At 40.2% G+C, this 23690-nt stretch overlaps 1 protein-coding gene across 9 annotated transcripts in view; it reads right to left on the bottom strand.

Annotated features, from left to right (window-relative positions):
- The window catches only part of ncam1b (neural cell adhesion molecule 1b), an 83550-nt gene that overhangs the window by 23977 nt on the left and 35883 nt on the right, over window positions 1-23690 (bottom strand). For 6 of the 9 annotated variants that reach the window (XM_086261883.1, XM_086261881.1, XM_086261874.1 and 3 more), the window contains 8 exons: window positions 16201-16275; window positions 15377-15586; window positions 14186-14329; window positions 13014-13151; window positions 12519-12636; window positions 9590-9750; window positions 5504-5646; window positions 4248-4271 (listed from right to left, as the gene is read on the bottom strand). In XM_086261883.1, coding sequence (XP_086118009.1) covers window positions 4248-4271; window positions 5504-5646; window positions 9590-9750; window positions 12519-12636; window positions 13014-13151; window positions 14186-14329; window positions 15377-15586; window positions 16201-16275 — 1013 coding nt within the window. The remainder of the gene's footprint in view (window positions 1-4247; window positions 4272-5503; window positions 5647-9589; window positions 9751-12518; window positions 12637-13013; window positions 13152-14185; window positions 14330-15376; window positions 15587-16200; window positions 16276-23690) is intronic. The other 3 variants (XM_086261875.1, XM_086261878.1, XM_086261877.1) reach the window with 1 other exon arrangement.

The following is a 23690-nucleotide window of genomic DNA, read 5'->3' as shown; positions in this document are numbered from 1 at the left end:
ATAAATGAAAGCAAATGGTGGTATCACTGTAGGGCAAACAAAGTGACTCAAACCATCAATGTTCACATCTAAAAATCACCCCTATATTGTCCCCTCACAATCACTGCAAAAGGACATATGGTGTGGTTGAATTCATCTTGTTTTATAATGGTTAAGTAGTTATATCACTGATGAATGTTAATCCTCCTCAGCGGTGAAAAATAAAGCCAATACCGAAGGTAGAAAGAGGAGGCAATAAAATTCTTATTAGAAGAGTCATGTCCGAAGCTTACTGCATGAATATAAATTCAGCCCTTTCTTAAGAGCAGTTTAACTCCCCTACTGGCACAATAAAATACACTGTGCACCCTACATCATTACAAGGAGCAGTTGGCTGCAAATCAGTACTGAGAAAGAGCAGTAGCCCAATTAAAACATAACCTAACAGTGTGGAACATAACCACCTCATTCACATCCTCGTCTGCGGCGCTGCCTCTGCAGTAAGTGAGCTGACAAGTATTGCTGTCATATCTGTGACAGGTGTTTGTTTAAGACAAAAGGACAATGAACAGCGGCGGATGCATGCGTGCACAACAGAAGACGCCGTAACAGAATCACTTCTCCGAGCAAACGCGAAGAACAATATGGTGATGGCTCCCTTGGGACTTATCATTTTTCCAGCCTATTGTTCCTCCCTTCCATGGAGAATTAGCCCCGCTCTTTGTTCTGACATGAATTGGATGTCAGTTCAAAGAGGATAAAAAAGCAGACATACTAACACAAACACATAAATATAAAGAACTGCTTCATTTACTGAGTGAACCCCGGATGAAAAGTCATGATTATGCATATTCTCAGTTTAGTTTCCTTCCTTGTCATTAAATGCTGAGCCTCAGAACCTTTGCAGTACATCACAGAAAATGGACAAGCATTTTAGTTAGTGAAGACATTCTTGCATCACATCACTACTGAGCCAGCCAGCATGCTGTAAATGAGTAGCCTTTTGTGTTTGGAGAAAACAGTGCTCTCTTTGCATTAGCATGCAACACTTGAAGTACGCCTGTTTCAGATGCTCTGCCTGCACTGCTGACACAAAACATTAAATAACAAAGCATCTCATTGTTTTGGTTTTTAATTTAACACCATTTTTTTTTAGCTTTTAATGTTGGAAACCTCTATTTGAGACTACAAATTTTAGACAGAGAAGGTCTTTTAATACAGATTTATCTCCTTACAAAAAAGAGACACACTTGAAACACTATAAAATGCTGATACCCAATCAATTACAAACTTGAATGTGCTTTTAGGTTTTATAATTACTCATATTTCCCTGCAACTTCCTTCTGTGTAGTCCAGGATATTTTCCAATAAATTCTGCTTGAAAGTCTGCATGGAGCACAACATTTAATATGTATTCAAATAAGCAAAATATTCATTATGTAGATAATGTACAAAGCATGGATAAATAGTCCATTTACATTTTCAGTTATTAAACCGACACACTTATCTACAGCGACTTGAGCGAATGCATTCAAAGGGCTGAAGGAAACAAATACCAAATGTAAAATTGATGAAAGTTTTCAAATAAATATATAAACACTTAACTTTAATAGCTGTATAAACAAAAACAAAACCATCCCCTGATGAGCTCCAATTTGAATTTGAAGCACAACTAAGCGGGAATACACCCACAAGACTTTTTGAACATACTCCTTTTATTCTGTCTTTTTCATGTACAATACTACAGTTCTCTATTGTGCGATACAGTAATCTTCCTCAATCCTCACATTGTGTTCCCCCTTACTCGCGCGCGGTTAACGAACAATGCTTTTGTGTGCCAACACTTTAGACTTTGAGTAGGGAGTTGTTCAGAATGAATTAGTCTATCTTTACGTTAACCTTTAAAACCCAAGACCACAGTAGACTGGGAACAAATTCAAACAAAGCCAGACAAAGATTGTGAGAACACAATGAATAGCTGATCTAGCTCAAAATGCTTCAGCCTTCACATAGACCACCTTGGTTTCGTAGGGCATGCAGGTCATGTAATAGACACATCCATTTAATAAGATCCATGTTGTCACAGTGATCCAGATGTGGCAGTTAGCAGGCAAAAATGCCACACGAATAAACATGGACATGGTTTTTTATGTTTTCAGAAATGTCGGCTTTGCAAAGATTCTCTAACAATCCGATACCTCAGGGTAAGACACTGTTTTGGAAGGTGGCATTCAACATAAACACAAGCCTCATCTGTTTAATCTGCATCTTTAATAACCCTGTAAGACATGCTTTTTAAGGGTTTTCAGTGTACTCAAACTTTAAAGAAAACAATAAACATGTAGAAATGTCTTCCCATAATTGGTTTCTGAGGCTGTTTTTATTTCTTCAAAATAAGTATCTTTTTCTTATTACAATCAATCTGAGCATTGAACTATGAACAGTTATAGCTCCACTCAGATGAAAAGTAGTAAACTGAAGCACTATCTAATTGTTTAGCTGTGTTGTGTATTGTCATTGTCATACTGTGAAGCAAAGGTGATCAGAAGCCTTATTTGTATAAACTAAACTGCATTCGTTTTGCATAAAAATCTGATATGAGTAATGATTTTAAAAAAGAAAGAAAAAAAGAAATGAAATCAGCAGATAAACTAGGGAGCCGAGGAGCTGAAAACACATTAGAATAAACTGCTAATTAATTCTGTCCTTTCATCACCACCACAGATCTACATCTGTACCGGTTTTCTGACAAATACAAAAATCTCACATTATTAACAGAAAAATGCTTCCCTTTACATCCTTTTTCAATTCACCGTGTTCACCCCAAATGAATGTCATGTCATTTGTCACACTCATCCTAGATGAAATGCAGCTGTTGTGATGATTACAGATAGCGTGGCGGATGGACATCGGATGAACAAATAAAACAAGACAATTAAACAATTAGCAGCCGTTTCCCATTCATTGAAAGCCCACCATAGAAATGATTTCCCCTGCTCAGAATCACAACTACGAGGGAAAATCTAACCAGTATGCATCTACGTGATTCGGTAAGGCTGCTAATCATTTCTTTGAAGACGGCTGTGAACAGACACCACATATAAAAGCATACCATAGGCGGCACCCCAAAACACACTGCCACCATTGCGCAGCTGGCCATCACGACATGTGTCATGTCAACAACTACACAGTGCAAAATTTGTGGGTAATGCCTATTATAGCCCATTGTTTCCTATGTGTGTTGTTTATTTATTCTGCCCTGCACCTGTAGAGTCAATCTACACTGCTACAGTATAGCATGACTGTGGTCAAACTGTGGGATGTAAGCCTCAAGACCACAATACAAGCTGTCCTGTCATTGACAAAAGTGGAAGCCGATGGAAATTTATTCTACAAAGCAAAATTTTGCTCAACACTGGGTAATAGGACAGAAGTAAGAATCGTTACTATGTGGTGCATTCATGTACGTCAATCTGTGTAGGTACAAAAAAAAGGGGTGGGGGACCGTCATGACGTGCGTCATATGGTGGCAGTGTGTTTAGCACTTGTGAGTGAGGCTCCACTCAAAATATATTTTTAAATATCAAACAATCTGGTGGTTTGACAGGTGGCTGTGAAATCTTCTACTTTCACAGTGAACAGCTGCTGCAGTCTGCTCAGTTGCAAGGGACTCCAAAAGTGACCTGTTTTTACTGTTGAAAACATGCCCATTAAATCTCTTCCTGCAGTTCTATGATTATTCTGTTTCAGTCATGTTTTACCTTTGCTGCAGGGTGCAAATGTTTGATACCCAAAAGATAGACTTTAGGTGGAGCACTTTTACCCTCAAACTTTGAAGTGACACTGACATAAGTGTTAGACAATCTACAATCTGATGGCGATGACAGACAGACTGAACCGGGCTTGAATCCAAGCAACCTCATGCTGTGATTGAAAGTGTGAAATGATCAGGAAAAAGCGACACAGAAATGGCATTTCCCTTTTATTATCTTATTAACCAAATTTTCAACTGATCTCGTGAGATAAGCTCTGCGCACTTGCTATCCCGAGAACAGTTGAGGTTTTCAGGCAATATTTGGAAAGCATGCGGCAGTCAAATCAATTTCATGAACTCTGATGAGATCATTCCTTGGGGTTTTTCAAGAGGCAGCTGGGAAATTTTCAATAAAAAGGGATGATTTGATTTCAGTGGGAGTTTTTGTCATATCTGGAGGCAAATTTTACAACACTACTCCACTACATTTCTGTGCCACGTGGATTTTTCCTACCTGATAGATCCTGTTTAGATGTGCCTGTAGGAAAAAAAATGTAGCGCATGTAATGGACTGGCTCAAGAATTTCTCTATGAGCTAGAAGCATTAGGCTCAAGCATTTTCCTCCTCATTACCTCCCAACTGTAGCAACACACCAAGGCCTTGGAGAGTCAGGCCAGGTGGGACATAGATGTATGAGAATACAAATCAAGTATTCACTGCTTTTGATGGTTTGCACATGGAGTAATGCAGAAGACCCCAGAGAACAAACTGGAGTATCAGGATGTAATGGAGGGTAAGAAGCTGGCTCTTGACCAGTGCAGAGCCAAAACAAATTTAAAAGATGGCAGCAGAGTATAGACAAATAACAATTTCATATAAATCAAAATAACTTTTCAATCACTGGCATGAGAAGAATAATGGAAATAGTGATTGAAAGTGCTAAACAAACACTTGAACGTTCAAGTACTCGTTCAAGCAAATACAATAGAAAACGGGCAAAGTTTAATTATCGTGACTTTTCTGGGAATGTTATAATTAGGTTTCTGTTGCTGATTTTCGTGGCATTTGAGAAATCTCAAGTCAAATCTGAATCTACTCCATATTACTGACTGACTATAATTGAGCTAATTACAGGAGATCCACGGGGCCATCTCAAAGGAACTGCTAATTTAGGGTAAATAATTAGCAGTGCATAAACCTTGTTGGGGGCATTCTGCAATGAAACTGCAAGCTGAGTCCCCCACCTGCAAGTAATCAATATACCACTTCAGTTTAGGTTAAAGATATTCAATTCCTCTCCTCGAGACACCGGTGTCCTGCAGGTTTGTGTTGCTCCCTTGTGGGTACGACCTAAGTGTGTCCCAATTTCACATCACCCACAATAAGGTATAGTAAAAAAACAATGTACTTTTTCCATTTTGTACACAGAGGAACAGATGCATTAAAAGATAAAGATAAAATTGCAAACTGTAAAGGAAATAGGTGTCTTCGGGCATTATCGTTTTTCTTATTAGTTTTATTCATCGCTAATTTTTTGTTATGTCATTTTCTCTTAATAACATAGGAAAAACTTTAAAAAAAATAGGGGTTAGAATATATTTATAGTATGCAACTGGGACACAGACTATATCAAACTACTTTGCACCAGGTGCAGTTCATTAACTCCAGAAGGAAAAATGCATACAGGCACTCACGGACCAGGATCGAGTGCCTAGGATACATAAGTATCTTGCTACTACTGTTCACTCGCCTCCCTGTAATCATTTTACCTGCTCTCCTTCTGTGAAGACATGACCTCCGTAGCTCCAGGTAATGGTGGGAGTTGGGTCCCCCGACGCCTCGCAAGTCAGGGTTACCTGTTCTTCCATCTCGGTAGCAGTCTGGTTTATGATGTATGTGATGTTAGGTTTGACTGTAAAACAAAAACCCAACGTCATCACACCTGCTCCATATAACAAGGCAGCCAGGTGTTACAGCCGCACGAGTATTATAAGCACAAGAGAAACTCTAGATTTGAAATGAGTTCAAAGAGGGGATGAGGATCAGTAGTTGACAGGTAAGGGGGATTTTTATGGCAGTAAACCTGTATTTAAGCTTTCCCAGTCCCAGCAGCAGTTACGCTGTGATAACCATGTGTGCCTCCAAACGTAATTTGTGTAATAACTTATTTAGCCTATCTCAAAGGAGCCGGCTTTCATTTTTGTTTACATTGGAGACAACTGTCAAGTTACACTACACTCGAGTTAACCTGAAAGCGCAGCGGGGTGCTGCAACGGTGACATGAGCCGAGCAAACGGAAGTGCTGTTTACGAATCAGTTGAGCATTACTTCGTGCTCCCATCTTTTCTATTCCGCTCCAAAAAGGATGAATGCATGGATTATGCAATATGCTGAAAAAGCGCAGCCCCAGACAGGATCGTAAATATAATTTGTAACCTGCCGCCTAAGAAAACAACTGCGACTTGGTTTTAACTGCTATGATCTCAACTGATAATTATTAAATGAACAAAGAAGCAGCGTTTAAGAACTTGTACTTACAGCCACGACTGTCAAAAGGCAGTCAGCACGATTCAGATCATAGCTTTTTAAATAGACTGCATGAGCTATTTAAAGCCTGATCCATTCCAATACTTTATCATAAAAACATTAGGTACATGGGTTTTACATTCAGAAATGTTAAGGAGCTATTTGCTAGGCTAATATCATTCTATGTATTCCAATTTCCAAAGGCTCGTAAAACTGATTTTCTAAGATTCTTAGTTTAAGCTTTTATGTCACATAAAAGCATACCCTAAAGTTAGACTGGTTTTGGTAATTTAGTATAGGTACACTTCAGTTGTATATTAAACAGCTGATATAAAAAGGAGCCCAAGAAGGGTGTTGTTTTCGGGTGGAGAACATGGGTGAAAGGACAGGCTTGGGGCTCTGGTGGAATCAGTGCATAAGTAGCCATGACCAATATCTGCCTGAAGACTAATGTTGAGAGTAGTTAGTAAATTGGATTGGGTAGCTTGCCCTCTATTGCTTGTATTTCACCCTTGCACCTGTTCTGGCACACGTATTAGTGTTCATCTGTGGATTTACAGCTTTACAAATAACATGTCTAGCATTTTAAAAGGACGGCTGATGCCAGGTGGATGAAAGAGAGACAGAGGCCAGCTTTTATAGGCTGTAAGACCCAGATTAGTTGTATTAGCTGATGACCCAGCCCCCAACCTCCCAAGGCTAGCGCAGTGGTTGAATAGTTAAAATAATTAATTTATATGCAATTGCTTTTTCTTGACCTAGATGGAAAATGTCACAAGGTTGACAAAAGATACGATAGAGAATTTAAGATGAAACTACACTATCTCTAAGATATAAACCAAAGAATGTCAGGTCAAAGTCAGCCTCATTGTCAAAAACCATATGTACAGATCATACACAGGAATTTGAAACTGCAGTGCTCCCACGCCTCTTAATGTTACACTAAAACAACATAAAAGATAAAAAGATGTATTGTTGCATCAACTTTTAATTTTTACCTTTATTAGCATTGCTGCATACTTTAAATAAAATTGACGAATGAGAATCCTAAGAGCTGGGAATACAGCAATTCCCAAAAGGAGGTTGTAAATTTACCTGTGCACACGTTTTTTAAGGAACTGAAAGAAATCTTTATACATGTTAGCAAGAAATGAATGAGATGGAAATCACAGTGCGATGATCTGTGCCATTTGTCAAGCAGGTTGTTTTTTGTGAACACTCAGTGTTTCAACATGATCTCATTTCTTTTCACTAAGGATGGTCTACTGTATCTTCAGCTAAGCACTGAAGCATCTGTCCTTAGTATATAGAGAACCTGACTAGTCCTCCTTGTGGCTAACACAATGCTTCCAGGGATCTACTCTAGAAGCCAGGTTTGGAAAAAACTGAGCCTGTTAACGAAGAGATGAGGGAAACGTTGGCTTTTCTGTTCTAGAAAAGAAAAAATCGACTGTGACCCAGTAACAGACACCATGAATCTAACCTGCTCACTGACAAGTTTTCTTCCACAAACTTTGAGATTCCCTCTGATTTCTCCCTCCCACTACATCTGAACTAGCTGACTGACACTTAATCTCATTTCCTCATTCAGTCACTTTTAAAGAGCATACCAGAACAGACTGCAGCTCTGCAGTCTTTTCTTAGTATTTAGGGCATTTATCTTTTTACAAATATTTAAATCCCAGTTCATCAGTTCATTATTTTCTGTGTGTAAAATGCACAGATTTATAATCGGTGATTTATTATCAGCTTAGAATAAAATCTATGGTTACATCTTTCAAACTCTGTGACTCTGTGGACATTAAGGCAGCTGTCAGGTTGTCAGTCAATTCCCCTGCACTAAAACATTTACTGTATGTTACTGCAGCAATCATACTTTAAATAAACCGTATTTGTATAAAGCTTTAGACACATAATATACTGATCATTCATCAATCATTTGTCACAGTGTAATCTATCTCACTGATGAAAAGATGTCTGTCATAGAGATGATGTGAATATTTGAGTGAAAATGAGCCTGAAATGACTTTAACACTGAACTAAATGCAGTTTAAAGGAACATTTTAAAGGCTACTGACATACTGATTGTATTCTGATTACAATTCATGCTGAAATATGTTGACATGTTGAAATGCAGTCATTAAATTCTGTCAAGAAATATACTGAAGGGTACAAAGTCTGAACATAACTGACAAATTTATCACTAAAAGCACACTTAGTGTGTCTAACTAATATCCGATCCACAAGAAAACAAATTCTTATATGTTTGATTCATATGTTTGTCGTCAATTTCTGCCACCTGCTTTTGTCCCCGTCAGCTTACGGCTGAATAATTAGATTTACTAGATAATTAATTTCTGATGTAAATACTGGGTTGGATTCCAGCTTCATCTAATAAAAAATCAAGTTATTTAAGTTCAAGGTAATTAAAATGACTTTTTTTTTTTGTCCCGCACCTGTTTTTCTGTTTTTGTTGTTTTAAGATGAATGGCACGGTCTACATTGAAACACATTCATAATTCTTGGTCCAGTGGATTAAAATGGAGGCTCTGCTCTTTGTTTACCCATTGTAAATGGTAAATCTTGGTATTGGAGCATCACTGACGATGGCTTACTAAAATATACTCACAACTGATCCAGACACATTACTAAATACAATGTTTTGATGGATCATCCAGGTGAGGAAGACTGTTTACCTGGACGTTCTCCCACTGAAAACGCTACGTCCAGATGAACAAATCAACTTTTTGGGGTTACTACATACAACTTCCTCCAAGAAAGATCCTGTGCCACCACAGAAAACGCAGGATTGTAGCTTTTGCTAAACGGAAGTAAAGAAACCAGAGCTTTGTGGAAATATTTCACAAAATAATGTCTTAAATGATGGCAACATACAACAGTCATTTACTAACTCTAAAGAATCGAGCTATTGCCACTTCTCTTGATTTGAAAACTAAACTCCCTCGGCTAGTTCACTGATAAGGTACCAAAAGACTGGCACTGATACTATAATTGGGCTTTAAATTATGGTCACTTTGAAGTGACAAGAAAACCTAGTGGGCAAAAACAAAGGGGGAAAAAAGGAGTTTAGAGATTTCAGCTGAGCTCATCCCACTTGGCTTGCTCTCTAAATCCTTAGGCTCCATCCCAACATGAAACAATCACAACCCACACCGACACACCGTATTTTGAATGCCTAAGAAAACAGACACAAAACCGTACTATTGTTCTTCTCCCACCTACATACACATATACCTCATTCCGACACACTTGGAGCATTTTATAATTCCACTTTCGTTCATGTAAATACACAAAACAATCTGTCTTACCAAACACTTTCAGACTGAGTTCCTTTTCAGTTTCTCCAGCCTTGTTCTTGGCAATGCAGGTGTACTCTCCTTCATCCAGTTTGGTAACATCCATTATCGTCATTTCTGAGCCATCTTCATTAAAGCTGTACTTCTCTCCTGCCTCAAGGTTCACTTCGTTCCTGTAGAAAAGGCGAGTGTTAAACCCTGTATCCATTTATCCACACAAATTTAAGCACTCTTCTTCAGCTGCAACATTTTCAGAGATTTACTTTTACCAGGATTTCAAATTTCATCATCCTTCCATCTAAAGAAAATCTAGTTATGTACATCTATAGACAGACCAATAGTAGTTTCATGATCACCAAATTACAAAGTGAAATTCCAATGTTAAAAAAGCATAATATTGTTTGGCATTCTTTGGCATTCCTTTTGACATTTGTTGTTTACATTCAATTCTACAAAAACATCTCATTTATTTTTATTCCAGCCTCGTAGAGTATAAATTATTAAAAAAAGGCCAACTTTTGGCTCTTGAATTGTCTGCTCTTTGTGACCCTGGATCTAAGTTTTGTGCCGAGTTAACAGATGAACAAGAACAGTTTAACAAAGCAGAAGCCTATCAATGGCTCTGAATGGAGCCATTGATAGGCACAGAATAATGTGGCTATTGTTGTCATGCTAGTCTTCATGTTTCACTGTTTACATGCTCCTTTGATAGCCTGTGATTAAGTATCCTACTGCAATGAATAAATCAGTTAGTAGAGTATCCCAAATAACCTAGAGTGCCCTGCATGCACATAATAGTTACTTTGACCTGTAGGCTGGTCTGAGGTAGTGCACAGAGCCAGTAGCATTCCTGTCACATTACTGTATAGATATTTTCATGGAGACTGGGTTTGACTATTCAGATAACTGCATGCTAAAGTCTTTAGACAAGTACTGGATGGGAAACTCAATCCAATAAAGCATTATCATATAGCTTTTCTCTGAAAGCAAGGCACCCAGCAGCCTATATTTAGTGGGCTATTCGAACTACAGGTTAGTGATAGGGGAAGGGTTGAAAAGTGTGCAGTTGCCACTTCTAACACATTATACAAATTATACTGGAAATTAGTCATTTTTTGTTAAAAAAGATCAATGGAAAAAAATATGTTCACTTATTTTCAAGATGATACAAGCTGATATTTGGTCAGTACACATACAAACTATGCAGCTCATTATTTTTGATTAGCCCTGCCTCATTAGTCTGTTGCTGCCAGCTTTTATCTCTCCTGACGCCACGTGTAAGTCATTTGTGGTGTTTACAACAATTGCCTTTACAGAGCCGACACCCGCGATTTTAACGAAATGGTTCTATGAATTGAAATGTTGGTCTGGCAGTTGGTTATTCCCGCATTCACTGCAGTTCAGACAGAAATATGTATTTGATTGCTGTTAAAAATGTACTTTTGTTCAGAATGAAATGCGTCAATAATTATTAAAAGAATTACCATAGAATTTTTTTTTTTTACATGCACGTATGTAACCCCCCAGAATTAACCGTAATAACTTGCTACATGTAAAACTGATGACACTTCCATAATTATCAACTTTGCTTTTTGTTTAATGTTTATTAGCTGATGTTAGCACAGCATCCAAGGGTGTCGATGTGGACATTTGTCAGCATTTAGCTCAAAAATCTGATGTAGCTGCTTATGCTATTAGGTAAGTTCGGCAGTTATATAAAATTAAACTCGATTAACTGGTTTGTTTAAACTTTAACAGGGTTTAAATTAACTAACTAACTAACTTAAGAAAATAAGTCATCTTTACAAGTCATCCTACACTTGCCTGCCACTTTGTTAGGTACATCTGTTCAACTGTTCATTAGTACAACTATCCAAATAGTCAATCACTTGGCTCCAGCGCACTACATTTAAGCATACAGACTTTAACTAGATGAGCTGCTGCAGCTTAAACTGAACTCAGAATGGTGAAGAAAGGTGATTTAAGTGACTCCAAATGTGGCACGGTTGTTGGTATTAACCAGGCTGGTGTGACTATTTCAGAAACTGCTGATCTGGGATTTTCCCCCTCAACCAACTCTAGGGTTTACAAACAATGAAAATATCCAGTGAGTGGGAGTTCGTTGGGCGAAAGTGCCTTGTTGACGCCAGAGAAGAATGGTCGGACTGCTTCAAGCTGACAGAAAGGTAAGAGTAATCCAATTAAAAAGACAGAGGCAATAAATGCAGCAAGTGATGAGCCACAGCAGCAGAAGGCCGCACCGGGTGTCACTCCGGCCAGCTAAGAACAGGACACTAGAATAGAAGATTGCCAAAATGTTGACTGGTCTGATGAGCCTTATTTATTGCTTCAGCATTAAGATGGTAGAGCCACAAATTGATGTAAACAACACAAAACATGAATCCTTCCTGAAATGTTTAGGCTGATGGTGATGATCTAATAGATGTGGGTAATATTTACTTGGCTGCTTAGTACCAGATGAGTATTATTTAAAAACCTCAAACTACCTGAATAGCTGACAATGTCCATCCCTTTATGACCACAGTGTACCCAACCTCTAATGTCTGCTTCCTACAGAATAACACCATGTCACAAAGCTCTGATCATCTCAAACTGTTGTTGTTGGGTTTTTTGAAAATGACAATGAGTTCACTGTGCCAAAATGTCCTCTAGAATTTAATTCAACAGAACACCTTCAGGATGTGATGGAATGAGAGATTCACATCATAAATGTACAGCTGACACAATTTGCAGCAACTGTGTGACCCCATCATGTCAGTATGGACCAAAACTGAGCTCTGAAGGCAAAAAGTGATCTACGAGTATAAATCACATCAATGTACAAAGATGCAAATGCCAAAAAACAACAATGATAATAACAAAAAGGTATTTACTGTACTTGGAGCATATGCAACCGAAGATATTTTATTATTAGGTTTACCTTGTCCAGGTCACCATGGGTTCAGGATAACCATCAACAGCACAAGTCAGGATAGCCGGCTGCAAAACGTCTGCTGTAGCATTTACCTCTGACTGCCATATCCTGATTGACGGGAGCACTAAGGTACAAAGGGAAAAATAAAATAGGCAGACACATATGCAGAATATAGTATAGCTCTAGATATAAAGAGTGCAAGTGCAAGAGAGAGCAAGTGAGAGGAAAACCAGAAACAGAAGCAGCGACAAATTCAAAATACTTATTTTAGACACACTCATTTGCTAGGCTCAGAAGTTACAGGAAACAGACTTCATTAGCATGAAACATCTTTGATACACGGTTGCTCTGGGCAACTGTTTCCACATTGATGTTGAGCCTGGTCGCCTCTAAGGATCTACAGCTTATTTAAGCATCACGGGACACCTGCCACACACAAAATATTCAGACAAGAACAAAAAGGAAGAGGAAAAAGCGTGAGGGGACGAGAGGGTCGCTAACCATTCACAACGACCTTGATGACACGCAGATCAATCTCGCCGCGCGCCATCAGGCGACCCTCGCAGGTATACAAGCCCTCATCCGTCTTCTTTATGCCACGGATTTGAAGGTGATTGTTGTTCAGTACTTTAAACCGAACTGGAAGGAAGCAAAAGATAATACATCTTCAGGTATGCATATTTGGCAAGTTAATAACAGCAGTAAATGCTACATGATAAACAGCTGTTAGCAAAGAAGTGAGTAAGGCATCAAAAAAGAAAACTATCTGAATCAACTCAGCTATAAAGACTTTGTTTAACTTAAACATTTTAACACTAACATCTTAGTCACTGAAATGTTTGGTGACAAAAACTGGAATGTCATTTTATTGCTCATTTGATATTACCTTAACTATCAAATTTGAGGCCATATATCCAACAATCATTTTACGAGCTCCAGAAAAACAGAAGAGAATCTAAGCAAAGCCCACATGAACTCCTTCAGTCTGGGATAAAATGTGAACCGAATAAATGTAGTCACATAATAATCAAAAATACTATTGCAACCCACACATAAGCGCATGTTATTATTTTTCAGTGAGCAATAACACTGCCGTACACATTATTATACTGCTCAGTGTCAAGGGTGAATAACAGAGAGTCAATTGTATTTTCAAATTCAAAATCAAATTAATTTTTCCCTTTCAAAGCACAGGGTGAATCCCGGAGAAGAATGGCAACAAAAGCAGTGGATGACTCATTTTATGACTCAAACACCAGGATCTGTATATGCATATATATATATATATATAAAATATTTCGTTGGCTGTGTGTTTTTATTTATGTAGTGCATTTTTACTACAGTTTCCATTTTGCCTTATAATCTGTTTTTGTTTTATTTTGGCTGTTAACATAAGTGCAACACTACAATATCACCGAGTTACATCTTGATAATGTTGCGGACATCTCACATTTTGATTCACCAAACTGCAGCCATCAACATAATCTCGTGGCTAACAAACAAAATAAACAATAAAAAAGCAAGCTATAACATCCTGAGAAGTAATGGTCAGTATGGCTGAAATCATCTTATTCCCTCCTCATTAATTCTGAAATTTGTTCACCTTGTTGTTCTGTGTTATAATCAACTGAAAACAAACTGAAATATAAATTCTGCATTGTTCATAAACTTACCATCTTTTTCCATCTGTATTTTCGCTCCTTTATATTTCCAGAGGACAGTGGGTGGAGGTGAACTAACAACATCACAAACAATGTTGGCATTGTCTCCTTCAGTAAACTCTTGGGGTGAGGGTGCGTTTTGAAAGGTGATTTTTTCTGGAATAAAAAAAGAAAAGCACTATATTCACTCAGTGACATAACGAGGTTCATTAAAGCTTTCACTCTCTATGATTGCCCTGCTATGGCACTATGTTTTAGTAAAACACTATCTTTAAAAGTAGTGCTGTCTATGCTAATAAATCACAACTGAAAATGATCAAACTGAAGGAATGCTTAACATTTTTTACCAAAAATCTCATTCATTTTATTATCACCCTAAACAAGCTCCCCTGGCTCAAGTTACCAGAACTGAAGCAATATCTAGCCAAGCCATTTCTAAAATTGACTGGTTAATGGAATTTGCTGGAAGCTTTTTAGAAAGAAGCAGAACTGCTACCTGACAGACTTCAGCAGGACACAAGTGACAGAATTGGATTCCGAACTGGAAAGCTATAGAGCTATCTCATCAAGGCTTAACATATGAAGCCATTTAGCTGTAATGCGCAGCTCATTTCTTGAAATGGTCGGTAAAAGTTTAAATGTAAAGTCTGCTCCTGTTAAACTGGCCGTCTGCATGGGGCAAAAGCAGTTATAGGTTATCTCTTATATGGCTTGCAAGCTGTAGCACTGAACTAACTATGCAAACTGCTGCTGGTACTGTACAAATGTTCATTCACAGGAAGTTGTGATGTTTTGTACACTTCTGTGCACAACATTGTGCATTGCTGTTAATATGGGTGACCACTTCTAATAACATCCTGAAACAGGCCCTGAAATAACAGAAAAGTTCTGTTTGGAAAATAATTTCATCTCTGACGGACAATTGCTGATGCTTGGCATTCATGGAAAATAAAATCCATTACTCACAAGAACTGCACAACAGACAGGATCATTAAGCAGCCTTCTAATGGTCTTCCGACCGTTTATTGAACTGATGAAAAATCCATCCTCACTTGAAAAGAAAGAATAATGTGTTGCCCTTGAGCAGTCAATAAAATACTATGAGTTCAATGAGCAGGATTCTTTTTCTTCTGTGTTCACACCACTCAGTAATTTGGAGTGTGTACCGTATACTGTGGGGTGGGGCGGTGGGGGGAAACTTACGGAAGATCTTCACTTTGACTGTCGACTCCGCTTGCTGGTCTCCATTGGTAGCGACACACTTGTATGTCCCAGCACTTTCCGTCCCGGCTTTATACAGCGTGAGGGTGGAAGATGACTCATCGTTACGGGTTACTGTTGTGTCTTGTCTGTTCGGCTCTATCCTGTCCCCGCTTGGTCCAAACCAGTCTATGTGCTTGGCAACGCCTACAACTAAGACAACAGACAGAACAGAGCAGTACATAAGAAACAGGTATCTATAGGGTAACACATTTCAAATCAGAGAAGTCAGCCACTGCCCACAGACTGTACATTGTAGGTGGTTCATGCTCCTGCAAGGAATGAAGCGTGTGGTTTATGCATTTTAGCTGTGTCTAGTAACTAAGACATCAGAAAATGTTATATGTTTTCAAGGTTTGATGCTAAACAAACAAACCAAAAACAAAAGGACACTTAATCTCATCATTCATTGATGACTGATTGATGAATGTATGATACACATTCAAGTAACCGGAAAACCACTTAACATAAAATATGAAGGGGGGTGTAGTTGTCCACTTTAATCCTGCAGAAGAGGAAGTGTGGCTGATCAAGCAATACTGTGTATTCGTACCACAAACATCCATGCATATTTATCCATACACCTAACACATGGATAAATATGAACTGATTCCAACAGAAACACAGACCTCTGCTATGTTTTGTCTAGTTTAACCACTTTAAACTCATTTTTTGCAAAACAGTCTAAAAAGTGGGTGAACTGTTAAGGTGCAGTTTATTAAAAAAGTTTAAAATATATATAACTTGGAACATTTTGATAAACTTACCTTCACACACAAAGAATTTGGACTCTCCAAGACTAATCTCACCGTGGGTTGGTGTGATCTGTACTTCCAATGAAACTGCAGCAGAAAAACAAACATACAATACAAAATTAGAATCAACCCACTAAGTGAAGCGCTGATTAAGAATGCTTAACAATGTTTCAACACTGAGATGGAACAATTATTAAAACAGGAAACAGGCTAATTAGATGCGCAAATGTCTGCATATCAATGTGTTCCATCTATATGCAAAGGCAAAAGCAATCACCTGCAGGCAATCAGAAATACGACTGTGGGGTTCTTTAAAAATATATTTTAAGGTCTTCGATTTGCTCATGTTAAGAGCAGCACTTGAGTGTATATCTTACTTCCTCCAGAACCGAGAGTGTACCTTCAATAGCACTTTTAATTTCTACTGGAAAGGATCCAAAGACTTGCTGGAGCCAGCATCTATCTACACTTTACTGCACTTTAAGGAATATGCTTCAGTTTTCTGCCACATAAACCTGATATTATCTTTGTACATTCGTCCATATTTTTTTTTACCGAAACTTAAAATGCAGTACAAACAATAAAATCAATCAACATGCACATTCAGAAAACAACAACAATGCAAATTTTGGCCCTAGCAGACATGTCACCAAAAATATGGACATTTCCTATGCCTCTGTTTCCTACAGTCCTCCTGTCCTATCAAGAGAAATAACATCAACACAGCAATGCAAATATTCCGCTAAAATTCAGCAGCTGGAACCAGTGCTGTGCTCCCAGTGTACCTTGAGACGAATTATTTTTAAAAGACTATTTAATTTTTAGAAATGACATCGTCTGGCAAGATGAATGTAATGCCTCTCAGTGATAGCCTGCACTTCATCAAAGATTGTCAGATAATACAAATCTCTTTTTCATCCAAAGAGAATGATGCCTTGAAACATTTTGTACTTAATTAGAACAAAGTGTGACTTGCTTCCTGCAGAACCTCCCAAGGGGGCACTCAGGGTTCCAGTGGATGATTAAGAATGGTGTCGAGATTGACCTGAAGTCCCACTCTATATCATGCATGAGCAATACTGTGTGGCTGTGTACCAAACTAAAGGTCAAGGCAAGAAGGTCTCCATAGGGACATCGATTGACACGGGAAAATAGCACAGTTAGTTAATAATGTAAGTTAATGTCTGGAGCTGGCAGAATTATTTCTATATTGTCAACTTGTGGAGCAAACAGGTAATAACTGATTTTATTTTAGTCAATTTGTTTCAAGTCTTCCCACAAAAGTGACACATCCCATCAAATGTGAAGTACAGTTCAAGGTTAAACAGTTAAAGGTTAAAGAGATTAAACAAAACCCAACAATATTGTTGTATTATGTTCAATTTTCTCACGTTCAAATGTGATATTCACCAAACGGCCGTTGTATCTGCAACAGAATTCTGTTTGAGGCACCAAATACAGAAGGAAGAACTCCTTAAATATTACAGACATGTAGCTTATCAGATGCACCTACATATACATATGTAGGTGCATACAAGTGTCTATTATCTACATACACATATATACATATACATACACACACATATACATACATATGTAGGTGCATACAAGTGTCTATTATCTACATACACATATACAGTGGGGCAAAAAAGTATTTAGTCAGCCACCGATTGTGCAAGTTCCCCCACTTAAAATGATGACAGAGGTCAGTAATTTGCACCAGAGGTACACTTCAACTGTGAGAGACAGAATGTGAAAAAAAAATCCATGAATTCACATGGTAGGCTTTGTAAAGAATTTATTCGTAAATTAGGGTGGAAAATAAGTATTTGGTCACCTCAAACAAGGAAAATCTCTGGCTCTCACAGACCTGTAACGTCTTCTGTAAGAAGCTTTTCTGTCCCCCACTCGTTACCTGTATGAATGGCACCTGTTTGAACTCATCATCTGTATAAAAGACACCTGTCCACAGCCTCAAACAGTCAGACTCCAAACTCCGCCATGGCCAAGACCAAAGAGCTTTTGAAGGACACCAGGAAAAGTATTGTAGACCTGCACCAAACTGGGAAGAGTGAATCTACAATAGGCAAGCAGCTTGGTGTGAAAAAATCAAATCAAATCAAATCAAATCAAATCAAATCACTTTTATTGTCACATCACATGTGCAGGCACACTGGCACAGCACATGCGAGTGAAATTCTTGTGTGCGAGCCCCACAAGCAACAGAGATGTGCAAACACAACAACACAAACGAGCAAAATACAAGAATGGCCAACCTGAAACTAATAAATATATGTACAATATATAATAGTGTATGCATTTCTGGATGTGTATACTAAATATTTTCCTACGTGTGTGTGTGTGTGTGTGTGTGTGGTGTGTGTGTGTGTATGCACATTTTTACAAATTAAATAGTTAAAAAAATAAATAAATAAATAAATAAATAATAATAATAATAATAATAATAATAAAATATATAAAATAAATATACAGAGTTGAATATGTGCAAAACAAGTGGCATTTATATACAGTGTGGAGTGCATAATGTTAAAGTTCCAGTAGTGAAGCTGAGGTGTCTATGACGTGTTCAGCAGTCTGATGGCCTGATGGAAAAAGCTGTCTCTCAGTCTGCTGGTACGGGACCGGATGCTGCAGAACCTCCTTCCTGATGGAAGTAGTCTGAACAGTTTATGGCTGGGGTGACTGGAGTCCTTGATGATCCTCCCCGCTTTCCTCAGGCACCGCTTCCTGTAGATGTCTTGGAGGGAGGGAAGCTCACCTCCAATTATCCGTTCAGAGCACCGCACTACTCGCTGGAGAGCTTTGCGGTTGTAGGCGGTGCTGTTGCCATACCAGGTGGTGATGCATCCAGTGAGGATGCTCTCAATGGCACAGTGATAGAAGGTCCTGAGGATGCGGGGGCTCATGCCGAATCTTTTCAGTCTCCTGAGAAAGAAGAGGCGCTGCTGGGCCTTCTTCACTGTTTTGTTTGTGTGTACTGACCACGTAAGATCCTCAGCCAGATGTACTCCAAGGAACCGGAAGCTGCTCACTCTCTCCACAGCAGCGCCGTTGATGGTGATGGGGGTGTGTACTTCTCTGCACCTCCGGAAGTCCACTATCAACTCCTTTGTCTTTGCGACGTTGAGGGTGAGATGGTTGTCTTGACACCAGTGGGTCAGGGCGCTGACCTCCTCCCTGTAAGCTGTCTCATCACCGTTGGTGATAAGACCCACCACTGTAGTGTCGTCCGCAAACTTCACAATGATGTTGGAGCTGTTAGTGGCTGTGCAGTCGTAGGTGTAGAGTGAGTACAGGAGAGGGCTCAGTACACACCCCTGTGGAGCACCAGTGTTCAGTGTGATGGGGGATGAGGTGATGCTGCCCAGTCTGACCACCTGGCGTCTGTCAGACAGGAAGCTAAGGATCCAGCTGCAGAGGGATCTGCTCAGTCCTAGATCCTGCAGTTTCCTGTCCAGCTTCGAGGGAACGATGGTATTGAATGCTGAGCTGTAATCTACAAACAGCATCCTCACATACGTGTCTCTCTTCTCCAGGTGTGACAGGGCAGTGTGTAGTGTCAGGGCTATGGCATCATCAGTGGACCTGTTGTGGCGGTATGCAAACTGTAGAGGGTCCAGTGAGTCGGGTAGTGCAGAGCAGATGAAGTCCCTGACCAGCTTCTCGAAGCATTTGCTTACGATGGGGGTCAGGGCTACAGGTCGCCAGTCGTTCAATGAGGAGATGGTGGAGGATTTGGGTACAGGGACGATGGTGGCCATTTTGAAGCAGGCTGGGACTACAGACAGAGAGAGGGAAAGGTTGAAGATGTGCGTGAACACTCCAGCCAGCTGAGCCGCGCATGACCTGAGGACGCGGCCGGGAATCCCGTCCGGACCAGTAGCTTTGCGTGCGTTCACCTTCCTGAAGCACTTCCGCACATCCTCCTCAGACACAGTGTGCGCACTGACGTCATCCGCGGTGCGCACACTGTCCGGTCTCATGGTGTTCGCTGTGTCGAATCTAGCGTAGAATACGTTTAGATCCTCACACAGAGAGGCCGTGGTCTGCGGTGTGCTGGTTTTCCCTCTAAAGTCTGTGATCGTGTTTAGTCCCTGCCACATACTCCGAGGGTTGTCAAACTGTTGCTCCACCCTGTCCCTGTACTCACGTTTGGCTGCTTTGATCGTCTTCCGGAGTTGGTAATGTGCGTGTTTGTAGTCCGATGTGTTCGCGGAGGCAAAGGCGGTGTTCCGTGCCGCGCGAACATCTCCGTTAATCCAGGGTTTTTGATTTGGGAAGGATTTGACTGTTCTGGATGGGACGACATCTTCCACGCATTTCCTGATAAATCCACAGACTGAGTCTGTGTATTCATCAATGTCCCTAGCAGCCACGTGAAACATTTCCCAGTCCGCGTGATCAAAACAGTCCCGCAGCGCAGACTCCGATTGGTCCGTCCAACAGTGCACCGCCCTCCGGGTTGGAGCTTCCTGTTTCAGCTTCTGCCTGTAGGCGGGCAGGAGCAGGATGGAGCAGTGATCTGATTGGCCGAATGGGGCGCGGGGGAGGGCTTTGTACGCATCCCGGAAAGAGGTGTAGCAGTGGTCGAGTAGCCTATCTCCACGAGTGTTAAAGTGGATGTGTTGGTGGAGTTTGGGTGAGACTTTCTTCAGGTTTCCCTTATTAAAGTCTCCGGCTGTGATAAACGCTGCCTCTGGGTGTGCGGTTTCCTCGCTGCTGATCGCGCTGTACAGTTCCCTGAGTGCTCGGTCAGTGTCGGCTTGTGGGGGAATGTAAACAGCCGTAATAATCACTGCTGTAAATTCCCTCGGTAGCCAGAATGGCCGGCACTTAATCATCAGGTACTCCAGGTCCGGTGAGCAGAAGGATTTGACCGGGTGCACGTTCGCATAATCACACCAGCTGTTGTTGATCATGAAACACACACCACCGCCTCTGCTTTTCCCAGTAAGATCCTGTGACCTGTCCGCGCGATGCACGGAGAACCCCGGCAGTTGTATTGCGGAGTCCGGTACTTTGTCCGATAGCCAGGTTTCTGTGAGGCATATCACGCAGCAGTCCCGCATCTCTCGCTGGAATGAGATCCGTGCCCGAAGCTCGCACAGCTTGTTCTCCAGAGACTGCACATTAGCCAGTAATAAACTGGGTAACGGTGGTCTGTAAGTGCGCCGTCTCAGTCGAACCAGAACGCCAGATCTTCTCCCTCTGCGTCGGCGTTTGCGGCCTCCAGGGCCAGAGAACAAAGGCGTCTCAGGTGAGATGAATGGGGGGTCTGCAAACGGAGCGTCCGTGTTGCAAAACTTGAACTCCGGAAAGTTATTAGAAAGACCGTCTTTTATGTCCAGTAAGGTTTGTCGGTCGTACACAAGGAGACAAGTGCTGCTCGTGAAAAAATAAAGGAAAAGTAAAATTAAACACAGAAGAAAGCCGTTGCTTGGGGGAGCTCGCGACGAGGCTGCCATACTCGGCGCCATCTTGAAGCAATAACTGTGGGAGCAATCATCAGAAAATGGAAGACATACAAGACCACTGATAATCTCCCTCGATCTGGGGCTCCACGCAAGATCTCATCCCGTGGGGTCAAAATGATCATGAGAACGGTGAGCAAAGATCTCAGAACCACACGGGGGGACCTGGTGAATGACCTGCAGAGAGCTGGGACCAAAGTAACAAAGGTCACCATCAGTAACACACTACAACGGCAGGGAATCAAATCCCGCAGTGCCAGACGTGTTCCGCTGCTGAAGCCAGTGCATGTCCAGGCCCGTCTGAAGTTTGCCAGAGAGCACATGGATGATACAGCAGAGGATTGGGAGAATGTCATGTGGTCAGATGAAACCAAAGTAGAACTTTTTGGTATAAACTCAACTCGTCGTGTTTGGAGGAAGAAGAATACTGAGTTGCATCCCAAGAACACCATACCTACTGTGAAGCATGGGGGTGGAAACATCATGCTATGGGGCTGTTTTTCTGCCAAGGGGACAGGACGACTGATCCGTTTTAAGGACAGAATGAATGGGGCCATGTATCGTGAGATTTTGAGCCAAAACCTCCTTCCATCAGTGAGAACTTTGAAGATGAAACGAGGCTGGGTCTTCCAACATGACAATGATCCAAAACACACCGCCCGGGCAACAAAGGAGTGGCTCCGTAAGAAGCATTTGAAAGTCCTGGAGTGGCCTAGCCAGTCTCCAGACCTCAACCCCATAGAAAATCTGTGGCGGGAGTTGAAAGTCCGTGTTGCTCGGCGACAGCCCCAAAACATCACTGCTCTCGAGAAGATCTGCATGGAGGAATGGGCCAAAATACCAGCTACTGTGTGTGCAAACCTGGTAAAGACCTATAGTAAACGTTTGACCTCTGTTATTGCCAACAAAGGTTATGTTACAAAGTATTGAGTTGTGTTTTTGTTATTGACCAAATACTTATTTTCCACCCTGATTTACGAATAAATTCTTTACAAATCCTACCATGTGGATTCATGGATTTTTTTTTTTTCACATTCTGTCTCTCACAGTTGAAGTGTACCTCTGGTGCAAATTACTGACCTCTGTCATCATTTTAAGTGGGGGAACTTGCACAATCGGTGGCTGACTAAATACTTTTTTGCCCCACTGTATACATACACACACACACACACACACACACACACACACACACACACACACACATATATATATATATATATATATATATATACACACACACACACACACACACACTAGAGGTGGGAATCACCATACATCTCACGATACGATATTATCACAATACTTGACGCACGATACGATATTATTGCAATTTTTAAAAAATATTTTGCGATATTCAGACTCTGTACATAAAGGTAAACTTTATCAATATTCATTTTATCTAATATCAAAGTTTCGCACTCAGTCTTTCTCTCATTTCAGTCAGTTTTATTGTTGACAAACTGAACAGTTTGTATTACAGTCTAGTCCAACTTAACTGAATGCAACCATCTGGTACAATTATAGCTATTCTGAACTATGAAATTTATGAAAACTGCAGCCCCTTCAGCAACTGAAGAATTTGAAAGTAAATTAAAACAAAATATAATTTTACATTAAATAAAAAAGTTTTAAACTTAATTAAAATAAAACATGTCTTAAATGAAAATAAGTAAACTGTCATGTTTATTGCTGCCATAAAAAAAGTTAAACACATTTGGACAGTGAAGGAATGTCAGGATTCTTGCTCAGAAAAAGGAGCTGATCAAAAAAAAAGTTTTTGTGGACTGGAACATGCTCTGAAGTAGGAGCATGTTCCAGTCCACAAAAACTTTTTTTGTAACAAAATATCGATTTCTGCTGTCCCTGTATCGATACATTATTAGCAAACAAAATATCACGATACTACACAGTATCGATTATTCCCCCCACCCCTAATATACACACATATACATATATAAATGGTAAATGGCCTGCATTTGTATAGCGCTTTTCTAGTCCCTAAGGACCCCA

This window comes from Aulonocara sp. 'chitande type north' Nkhata Bay, linkage group LG14, assembly GCF_057382095.1.
Source record: "Aulonocara sp. 'chitande type north' Nkhata Bay isolate Kocher_YH1m ecotype deep benthic linkage group LG14, A_spYH_male_GT1.1, whole genome shotgun sequence".
In the NCBI taxonomy this organism is placed as follows: Eukaryota; Metazoa; Chordata; class Actinopteri; order Cichliformes; family Cichlidae; genus Aulonocara; species Aulonocara sp. 'chitande type north' Nkhata Bay.
Note: the sequence above shows the minus strand (reverse complement) of the source record. Positions and strands in the feature narration are given on the sequence as shown.